Source organism: Lolium perenne, chromosome 4 (genome assembly GCF_019359855.2).
Source record: "Lolium perenne isolate Kyuss_39 chromosome 4, Kyuss_2.0, whole genome shotgun sequence".
In the NCBI taxonomy this organism is placed as follows: domain Eukaryota; kingdom Viridiplantae; phylum Streptophyta; class Magnoliopsida; order Poales; family Poaceae; genus Lolium; species Lolium perenne.
The window spans coordinates 348,950,476-348,961,784 of NC_067247.2; the positions used below are offsets into that span (position 1 = coordinate 348,950,476).

The 11,309-nt window shown below is 55.6% G+C and overlaps 1 protein-coding gene across 1 annotated transcript; it reads left to right on the top strand.

Annotated features, from left to right (window-relative positions):
- The first annotated feature begins 431 nt into the window (after window positions 1–431).
- LOC127296989 (uncharacterized) lies at window positions 432–1,693 on the top strand. The gene has a single exon (XM_051327236.2). It carries the CDS (start codon window positions 578–580, stop codon window positions 1,580–1,582), a length of 1,005 nt encoding a protein of 334 aa, XP_051183196.1. The 5' UTR covers window positions 432–577; the 3' UTR covers window positions 1,583–1,693.
- Window positions 1,694–11,309: the final 9,616 nt, after the last annotated feature.

Here is an 11,309-nt window from a genome sequence, read left to right on the forward strand (position 1 = left end):
CCACCCCAGTTGGGCAGCCACTTGACAATACAGGCTTTCCCACAAACTCGGGGGCGCCTGGGGTGGTTTCGGTATCGCGGCCTGGCGCGGGAAGGCAGCCGCGATCTCTGCGGCCAGCGGTGTGGCTGCCCGTACGGCGCTGGTTCGTGTTTTGGGAGAGCGCGCGTGGCCAGCACACACGCTCTACGCGGCAGCACGGTAGGATGGATCGATCGTCGCGAAGCTGGAAACCGGACTTGGGCTAGTGGCTTCCATGGCGGGTCCAGCAGGGAAGAGGGGAGGAAGGGAAACGGCAGATGCAGAGCACCTCTCCTTCTCCGCGTGTGAGCTGAGCTGTCCCCGCGCCCGGGACGATCTCATCCTTCCCGCGAATTTTGGAGCCTGATTGATTGATACTACATCTTCTTCCCCTCTCATCATCCTCCTCCTCCTACTTAAGCGCGCCTCCGCCCGACTTCCCAGCCACACACGCAAAGCACCCGCTCATAGTGAAGACCACCAAAGCAACCACAGAGCTAGTACCTACCCAGCACCAAAAGCAAAAGATCAGAGCTTCACAGCAGAAACCAAAGCCAAGATGTGCGGCGGCGCGATCCTGGCCGAGCTCATCCCAACCGCGCCGTCTCGGCGCGTCACGGCAGGCCACCTCTGGCCCCAGCCCAAGAAGCAGCAGCAGCACCACCACCGGAGGGTCGCTGCGGCCGACGACTTCGAGGCGGCCTTCCGCGAGTTCGAGGATGACTCCGACGACGAGCAGCATGACGAGGACGACGTGGTGGTGATCGACGAGGAGGTGGCCGAGAGCAAGCCCTTCCTCTTCCGCGCCCCCTCCAAGCAGCAGCAGGCGCCGCCGGCCAGGCGCAGGAAGCCGGCGCAGTACAGGGGCGTGCGGCGCCGGCCCTGGGGCAAGTGGGCCGCCGAGATCCGCGACCCCGTCAAGGGCGTCCGCGTCTGGCTCGGCACCTTCCCCTCCGCCGAGGCCGCCGCCCTCGCCTACGACCAAGCCGCGCGCGCCATCCGCGGATCCAGGGCCAAGCTCAACTTCCCCTCCGCCGCGGCACCCGCTGCTGCTGCTCCTGCTCCGTGCGCCCGCAAGCGCGCCCGCGCCGAAGCCGCTCCCGCTCCCGCTCCCGCTGCCAAGGCAGCAACAGCGCCGGTCGTCGAATCCGCCGCGCACGCGCCGTCCCTCGTCAAGCACGAGGCCGAGTCGACCCAGGGCTCGCAGTCCAGCAACGCCCTGCCGGACTTCTCGTGGCAGGGCATGTCCGCGTTCGACGACGCCGCGGCGCGCCCCATCCCCGCCATGGACGTCGACCAGGTCGCCAAGCGGCAGAGGACGGAGCCAAAGGAGGACACCGACGAGGGCATGTCCGCCCCGGCCCCGGCCTCCGACTCCGACTCCGACGCGCTCTTCGACGCCCTCTTCTTCTCCGACCAGTTCCCCTTCTTCGACGGCGCCGCCGCCTACGACTCCCTCGACAGCCTCTTCAGCGCCGACGCCGTGCAGAGCGACGACCCCGCCTTGGGCCTCTGGAGCTTCGACGACGGCTGCCTAGTCGACGAGTGCAGCTTGTCATTCTAGCTCATCTTGCTCCGTTCAATCGGATCCTACTAGTATCATGTGATGCTCATCGATCTTGTACATAGACTAGTTTGTTGACATCCTTGTGAAAGATTTTGCCTACGCCTTCCATCGGTTTTTGCCTTTCTGAATTGGAAAATGCTCGTTATCAGGCGGAGGACGCGCGGCTCCCAGCCTCCGGACGCGGGGCCGTTCGATCGTTTCGATTGTGCGGTCAACCCACCACATGGTTCTGGACGGAACCGACGCAGCACGAGCCCCACCAACATCGTATCTCCTCCCGACCTCCTCCATCCACTCCTCTCCCCTTCGTTCTTCTTGCCAACAACCACGTCGGCGCCGTCTGCCCGACCATCATGCCGGCGCCGCGCAGCCGCGCCTCCCTGATCTCGACGGCTCGCGCCGCCCTGCATCTCCTCTCCCACTTCTCCCCAACACCTCCCCTGTCGGCGGCGGAGATCCTCCTGGTCGTGAACGTACTCGATCCGGCTGGTGGAGGTCCTCGGCGATGCTCCTCCAGCCTCACCGCCCCGCCGGAGCACCTCTTCGGCCTCCTTCACGAGCCGCATCTAACCCTAGCTGCTCGTCATCCACCTCCAAGGTTTGTCCCGACGCCGGCATGGGGAAATCCTACCATGGTGGTCAGGAGAGTTCTCTACTCGCCACCAACCGCCCGCCTCCTCTCCATCTCCTCCGCGTCCGCGTCCTTCACCAGCCGAGCTGTGCGCTTGACCGTTGGAGCTGTCAGTGGTGGCCGGAGGTGCTGCAAAAGTTTGCCGGCGGTGCTACAAATTGTTCTATGGTTTTGCTACTTCAGTATAAGTGTTGTCCTACAATGTTTCTGGAGAGGTCTCCGGCAATGACTTTGGCGAGCAGTGGACGATGCTACTGTAGCAACAATCATCGCCTGTTGTAGCAGTGGCTGACACCCATGGTAGCAGCAATTGTCGCCGCTTGTAGCAGTCGCCACTGCCTATTGTCGCAGCCGCGACGTCCCTTGTAGCACTCGTCGCCGCCTGTTGTAGCACTCGCCGACACCTGCTGTAGCAGAGCCCGATGCCCTTGGTAGCTAGCAGCAGCCGAGACGACCCTTGGTAGCACTCGCCGTCACCCATTGTAGCACTCGCTGTCGCCTGTTGTAGCAGCGCCCGATGCCCTTGGTAGCTAGCAGCAGCCGCGATGGCCCTTGGTAGCACTCGTCCCCACCTGTTGTAGCACTCACCGTCGCCTGTTGTAGCAGCGCCCGATGCCCTTGGTAGCTAGCAGCAGCCGCTTGTAGCACCCGCCGGTGCACAACTAGAAACTATAATGTGTTCATCTTGCAGCAGTGGCGACTCGCCTCCCGTCTTGTAGCAGCACCGACGCCGGTGAGTCTCGTCGCCTTCGTTTCCAGCACCGCCCACGACGGATGTCTCACAACTTGCACCAGCCATGGCATAGTAGTTCACTATGCTACAATATTATAAATCTTCTGCTGCAAATGTTTTGTAGTTATGCTACATTAGTAGATTTTTGTTGTTACAAGGATTCCGGCGATGTCTCCAGCGAGGTCCACTTTCGACAAATTATTTTTATTTACTCCTAGTTAAACCATTTTTTGCTTCAATGAAGCAAAAGCAGGACTTTTTTTGCTGCGACGAAACAAAGTCTGAACAAGTTGAAGCTCTCCTTTTATTTTATTCGAACCGTTTTTTTTTTTTGCTTCAATGAAGCAAAAGCGGGAGGTTTTTTGCTGCGACGAAGCAAAGTCTAGATTTCAGATGAAAGTTGACACGTGTCACGCATGCAAGCAGGAGGCTGGAAAGTTTGGAGCCGTCGGAGGATTTCTAGCACTGTCCTTCTGAATTGACCAAACAACACTTGTTACAAATGTTCCAAATCACGGATTCACAGCAGACAACTCCTACCGTGATCGTTGGTTGAACCAAGAACGCTAGTATGTCCACATGGTTTTCGTGCCGGCTCTAGCTGCATCAGCCAAGGGTCGCAACAAGCCTTATCTCTGCGCTCCATTAACTTCAGCATCACATCACATCACCATCATATCCTCATCTCCTCCATGCCCGTGCCATCTCGCAGTTCCGTGCAGCAAATCGGAAAGTGATCGTGTTTGCCCTTGTCACTTCTTCATGGACCATGCGTTGATTCCCTCTCGGTGAGGGCAGGAATAGCGCTTAATTTTGTGCTTGATTCAACAGTAAAAACTGTCATGGTGAAGCCACGAGCGTTGCTTTTCGCTTATCTGATGTATGGTGGTCTGGTGGTGAAGTTATCTCCCCCACGAGACAAACAAATTGGTGTTACTTCAGCAGTAGCAACTCTTATGCCACAAAATAAAAAATCTCGTGCCGCTCGGGTTTCAAAGGAAAATTAGAAATGGTGAGAGGTATAGGGGGTCGAACAAGGAGATAAGATCGAGCACGCTTGTCGACCGTTGAGGGCTAACACGAAGTGAGAAAATACGTATTGACAAGAGCGACATCTCTGAATGGCAGGAGATAGTATAATACTACTGTAGCTCTTTTTCTATAGGAGGCCAAGGTGAACCGAACTTCTTCGGGATCGAAGAAGCGTCTCGTCGGCGAAAGAAGTTGCATCAGCCCTGACGACGGCATCGCAAACATACAAGAATGCTATGCTTGCACAGTTGCATCCTACCTGTCCAGCAAAACCCTTCAATTTTTTGGCTGAAAAAATCAACACTATAGTAAGGTTATATCGTCTGCTACAAGATTGCGTGCCACGTCGGTGAGCTCTTAGCCGCGTCCACAATACCAATACCGCTCTCTTCAGACTCTCGAGCTGTCAACCGCGGTTTTGTATTGCTGGGTAGGCATTGTCGGCGTGCTATTAGGGCATCTCCAACCGGGCGACCCATCCCGCGCCCGTGCGTCCGGATGGGTCTAAACGGACAAAAACGCGGCCCAGCGCGCGGACCCATCCCTAAAACGGATGGCCGCGGCGTTCGGATCGACGCAAACCCGGCCCAAATCTTGGCCGGGTTTGCGTGGCCGCAGACGCGAAAGGCTGGTCGCTCGCGTCCGTCCCTTGTCCGTCCCTGGCCCGCGTGTCATAGGCATAAATAATTTTTTTCATTAAAAAGAACTCATTACATTTTTTTAGCTACTACTTCTATCCTACATACGTACGGGGCCGGTGGCCTCGCCGGCGACTCCTCGCTGGCTCGCCGTCGGGGCCGTGGATTTCACTCGACGCGGGCGGCCTGTACGCGTGAGGATTCCACTCCAGCTTACTACGGGCTGGGTGGCGCGTCGGCGGCGGCGCGGGCCTCCGCAGCTTGGACGGAGGCCGTCATCCTCCTCCTTTCCGTCCGCGCACCTCGGGCGCGCTCGCGCTCCGCCTCCTGCGGCGGAATCATCCGCTTCCCGCATAGCTCCACCTCCTGCAGAGCGGCGCATTCCACAGCGGTGCGCGCCTCAATGCGGACGCGGGCGGGGGCCTGGCCTCGTGGTTCTCTGCCGCCGGCGCATGCGCTCTTGCCGGCCGCGCTCCGCCGACCTCGAAGCATCCTCCCGGGCGCGCCGCTCGGGGACGGCATCCGGATGAGGTGACGGGCTGCTCGCATAGCGAGCAGCTCGTTCTTCCCCGGGGCCGAGGAGGTCGCCAAGCGGCGGCGGCCGGCCCGCCGATGCCCTCGTGCTCCTTCGTCACGCGCGTGAGGTCGGCGAGTCGCTCCTCGATGGCGGCGTTGATGTTCGCCAGCGCGAGGTCCTCCTCGTTGACGGGCTCCTCCGCGGCGGCCGCCCCCTCCTCCGCGGTCTCGTACCAGCCGTCCGCGGTCTCGTGCCAGCCCTCCGCGGCCGCCTCCACCATCTCCGCGTCACCGGCCTTCTGTGCCGCCGCCTCGGTAGCGACGCGGAGCGCCTCGTCGTCGGCGACCCACCGCGAGTCCGCGCGCTCGTCCTCCACCGTCCGCGGGAACCTGGCCCGGGCGGCGAGGGAGAGCTTGGCCCATGTGGCCTGCAGGGTGCGCGGCATGGCGACGGAGAAGGTGGAGGGGACATGATGGTGTTGCGGTCTGTGTGAGACCGCCACCGTCTTTTATAGCCGGCGGCCTGGCGGGAAACTTGGGCGGTCGCTCGCGCCAATGGCGTTTTCGCGCGCGGGGGAACCTTGGTGCGCGCGGGAACTTTCCCGCGCGTTCCACCGCCCACCATGGCTGTCCCGTCGAGGCCTGCCATGGCGCAGCGCCGCGCAAGGAAGACGAACCACGTGGCGTCTCTTTGGGTCACCGCGTTGGGCGCAGCGTGCGACCCAAACGGACACGCGGACGCGGGACGCTGTCCGCGCGTCCGCTCGGGTACGCAAACGGCCCAAAACGGACTGCCCAGCGCCGTCCGTTTGGATCGCCCGGTTGGAGATGCCCTTACCTTATACGATCAACAGAGAAAATGTGGTTAGCACTAGCGCCAACTCAAAATACTATGCGATTAGCTAGCCGGTGTAACCAATTATAGTAGTACTACCCTTCGAGCTTCATTGGGTAGCATGAATGCATCATGACCTGAGACGTATGAGCCGTGGCACTATAAATTTATAGGGGGATAAGGGCATCTCCAACAGGACGATCCATCTCGCGCTCGCGCGTCCGGATGGGTTTAGCCGGACAAAAATGCTGCCCAACACGGGGACGCACCGTAAAAACGGACGTCCGCGGCGTCCGGAACGACGCAAACCCGGCCCAATGGCACGCGGCGTCCTCGCGTGTCCGTCTGGTCCGCGTGGCTAGCCCAGCTGTCGGTGCCCTAGTCCTATTAAATGTGGACTGGGGGAGGGGGACTGTCCCTATCCAGTCCCCACTCTCCACTCCGGCCACACGCACGCGCGGGCTAAAGCTTCTGCGCCGCCATGGCCCCGAAGCGCGAGTTTCTCCCGTCCGCGAATGACCACGAGGCCGGCAGCAGTCGCCGCCGCGCCGGGCCGGCGGCGTTCGCCATGGGGCCGCCGGCTATCCCCAGACGCGATCGGATCTACGTCACCGTTGCGGTGGCGCAGATGTTCTGGGTCGCTGACGTCCCAATGCCGTGGGGGGACGTGCATCTCCCCCAAGGCTGGCACCTGAGCCCAGATCGGGTTCCGGTGCCGCCCATCCCGGCCTCCGACCGCGCCCGCGTCGCGGAGATCCGGAGGCGCCGCGCGCAGCTGCCGGCGGACCTCCAGGAGGACCCCGCGTACGGCGACGCAAGTCCCAACTAGGACTTGTGGTTCGAGGTGGAGCACGATGCGCGCTGGCACACGTGCTTCACGTCCGCGAAGGCGCGGCCTCGCGCGCAGCCGCGTACACCTGCAAGGCGGGCTGGCCGCCGCCCCGGCGGCCTGTACATCGACGAGCCCCAGCCCCAGCCCCAGCCCCAGCAGCAGGAGGACGAGGACGACCCGGAGCTGCAGGCGGCGCTCGCGGCGTCCCTCGAGCAGTGCGACCTCGACGAGCTGGCCAAATGGCCGCACCTCGCCGAGACGCTGCGCGCCTCCGCGCTGGAGGAGAAGGCCAGGAAGGCCCAGGAGGACGCCCAGGCGGAGGCGTGGGCCTTCCTCGAGATGGCGCGCCGGCAGGAGGAGGACACGCGTGTTGACGCGTAAAGCACACGCCCGTTGGGAACCCCAAGTGGAAGGTGTGATGCGTACAACAGCAAGTTTCCCTCGGTAAGAAACCAAGGTTTATCGAACCAGTAGGAGATGAAGGCCACGTGAAGGTTGTTGGTGAAGGAGTGTAGTGCGGCGCAACACCAGGGATTCCGGCGCCAACGTGGAACATGCACAACACAATCAAAATACTTTGCCCCAACTAAATATTGAGGTTGTCAATCTCACCGGCTTGCTGTAAACAAAGGATTAAACGTATGGTGTGGAAAATGATGTTTGTTTGCAAAGAACAGTAGAGAACAATGATTGCAGTAGATTGTATTCAGATGTAAAAGAATGGACCGGGGTCCACAATTCACTAGTGGTGTCTCTCCAATAAGAAATAGCATGTTGGGTGAACAAATTACAGTTGGGCAATTGACAAATAGAGAGGGCATAACAATGCACATACTTATCATGATGACTAATATGAGATTTACTTAGGGCATTACGACAAATAACATAGACCGCTATCCAGCATGCATCTATGCCTAAAAAGTCCACCTTCGGGTTAGCATCCGCACCCCTTCCAGTATTAAGTTGCAAACAGTAGACAATTGCATTAAGTATGGTGCGTAATGTAATCAACACAAATATCCTTAGACAAAGCATCGATGTTTTATCCCTAGTGGCAACAGCACATCCACAACCTTAGAACTTTCTGTCACTGTCCCAGATTCAATGGAGGCATGAACCCACTATCAAGCATAAATACTCCCTCTTGGAGTCACAAGTATCAACTTGGCCAGAGCCTCTACTAGCAACGGAGAGCATGCAAGATCATAAACAACACATATATGATAGATTGATAATCAACTTGACATAGTATTCCATATTCATCGGATCCCAACAAACACAACATGTAGCATTACAAATAGATGATCTTTATCATGATAGTCAGCTCACAAGATCTAACATGATAGCACAAGAGGAGAAGACAACCATCTAGCTACTGCTATGGACCCATAGTCCAAGGATGAACTACTCACACATCAGTCCGGAGGCGATCATGGTGATGTAGAGTCCTCCGGGTGATGATTCCCCTCTCCGGCAGGGTGCCGGAGGCGATCTCCTGAATCCCCCGAGATGGGATTGGCGGCGGCGGTGTCTCTGGAACTTTTCTCGTATCGTGGCTCTCGGTAATAGGGTTTTCGCGACGGAGAGTTCAAGTAAGCGGAAGGGCAGAGTCGGGAGTGGCACGGGGGCCCCACACCATAGGGCGGCGCGGGCCCCCCTTGGCCGCGCGACCCTGTGGTGTCGGCGCCTCGTGGCCCCACTTCGTATCATCTTCGGTCTTCTGGAAGCTCCGTGGAAAAATAAGACCCTGGGCTTTTGTTTCGTCCAATTCCGAGAATATTTGCTGTGTAGGATTTCTGAAACCAAAAACAGCAGAAAATAGGAACTGGCGCTTCGGCATCTTGTTAATAGGTTAGTGCCGGAAAATGCGTATAAATGATATAAAGTGCATATAAAACATGTGAGTATTGTCATAAAACTAGCATGGAACATAAGAAATTATAGATATGTTTGAGACGTATCAAGCATCCCCAAGCTTAGTTCCTACTCGCCCTCGAGTAGGTAAACGATAACAAGGATAATTTCTGAAGTGACATGCTGCTATCATAATCTTGATCAATACTATTGTAAAGCATATGATATGAATGAAGTGATTCGAAGCAATGGTAAAGACAATGACTAAACAACTGAATCATATAGCAAAGACTTTTCATGAATAGTACTTTCTGTTGGAGATATGCCCAAGAGGCAATAATAAATTAGTTATTGTTATATCTTAGTGTTCATGATAAATGTTTACATCCCATGCTATAATTGTATTAACCGAAACATTGATACATGTGTGTTATGTAAACAACAAGGAGTCCCTAGTAAGCCTCTTGTATATATAACTAGCTTGTTGATTAATGGATGATCATGGTTTCGTGATCATGAACATTGGATGTTATTAATAATAAGGTTATGTCATTAGGTGAATGATATAATGGACACACACCCAAATGAGCGTAGCATAAGATCAAGTCATTAAGTTCAATTTTCTATAAGCTTTCGATACATAGTTGCCTAAGTCCTTCGACCATGAGATCATGTAAATCACTTACACCGGAAGGGTACTTTGATTACATCAAACACCATTGCGTAAATGGGTGGTTATAAAGATGGGATTAAGTATTCGGAAAGTGTGATTTGAAGCATATGGATCAATAGTGGGATTTGTCCATCCTGATGACGGATAGATATACTCTGGGCCCTCTCGGTGGAATGTCGTCTGATTAGCTTGCAAGCATATGATTGGATCATAAGAGATGACATACCACGGTACGAGTAAAGAGTACTTGTCGGTAACGAGGTTGAACAAGGTATGGAGATACTGATGATCGAACCTCGGACAAGTAAAATATCGTGTGACAAAGGGAATCGGCATCGTATGTAAATGGTTCAATCGATCACTAAGTCATCGTTGAATATGTGGGAGCCATTATGGATCTCCAGGTCCCGCTATTGGTTATTGGTCGGAGAGGAGTCTTGATCATGTCCGCATAGTTCACGAACCGTAGGGTGACGCGCTTAAGGTTCGATATCGCATAAGTAGATTCGGAATATGAGATGGAGACCAAAGTTTGTTCGGAGTCTCGGATGGGATCCAGGACATCACGAGGAGGTCCGGAATGGTCCGGAGAATAAGATTCATATAAGGGAAGTTGATTTCTAGGTTTCGGAAAAGTTCGGGATTTTTCCGGTGGATGACCGGGAAGGTTCTAGAAGGTTCCGGGGGTCCCACCAGTGGGCCCACGGCCCTAGGAGGCCTACCATGGGCCGAGGGGGTGCTCCCTAGCCTAATGGGCCAGGGGCACATGCCCCTCAAGGCCCAGCCGGCCAAACCCCTAGGGTTTCCCCAAAACCCTAGGGGGGATCAACTTGGGGGGGAAGAAATCCCTCTTCCCCCCACTTGGCCATCGCTCCCTAACCCTAGATGGGAAAGGGGGCCACCCCAGCCGACCTGGCCCCCTATATAAAGAGGGGAGGGGGTGGCCGGCCACAATCCCATCATTGTCCCCTCCTCTGGCCGCCTCTCTCCTCCACCATACGCTGCTCCGGCTTAGGCGAAGCCCTGCAGCTTTTCTTCCTCCACCACCACCACCACGCCGTCGTGCTGCTGGAACTTGGAGGAGATCTACCACACCTCCGCTGCCCGCTGGAACGGGGAGAGGAAGGGCTTCATCGACACCGTACGCGCGACCGAGTACGGAAGTGCTGCCGGATTGCAAAGACCGGGACGATCGTCTACACCAACAACGAGATCTAATCTCGTAGGCTTTGGAAATCTTCGAGGGTTAGTCTCATATCAATCTCGTTGCTCCGATCTTGTAGATTAGATCTTGGGTGTTCCATAGATTAGATCTTGGATTTATTCGTCTTGCGGTAGGAAATTTTTTGTTTTCTATGCTACGAACCCCATCAGTGGTATCAGAGCCGTGTCTATGCATAGATCTGTTGCACGAGTAGAACACAATGGTTTTGTGGGCGTTGATGCTCTTGTTGTTTTTAGTTAGTGTACTTTGCATCTTGCGGGATGGTGGGATGAAGCGGCCCGGGATAACTTTACATGACCGCGTCTCATGAGACTTGCTCCACGCTTGACATGCAACTTGTATTGCATAAGTGGCTTTGCGGGTGTCTATCTCTCCCACCATAGTGAAGATTCAATCTATTCTTTCTATTGACAACACTAGTATCACCGTTGTGGTTCATGTTCGTAGGTAGATTGGATCTTACTCGAAAACCCTAAACCACGTAAAATATGCAAACCAAATTAGAAGCGTCTAACTTGTTTTTGCAGGGTTTGGTGATGTGATATGGCCATGATGTGATGATGATTATATTTGATGTATGAGATGTTCATTATTGTATTATGGCAACCGGCAGGAGCCTAATGGTTGTCTTTAAATTTGTTAAGACTTGCGTGTCTATTCATCATGTAATAGCTATATTTCAAGTAGTTGTCATAGTAGCTATAAGTGATGGACAACCATGAAGCGGCACCATGGACCTTGGTGCAATGCTGGTG

Bases quoted from the DNA above. Each gene is read 5' to 3' on its own strand.
- LOC127296989 (XM_051327236.2), top strand. From the start codon at position 578: ATGTGCGGCGGCGCGATCCTGGCCGAGCTCATCCCAACCGCGCCGTCT.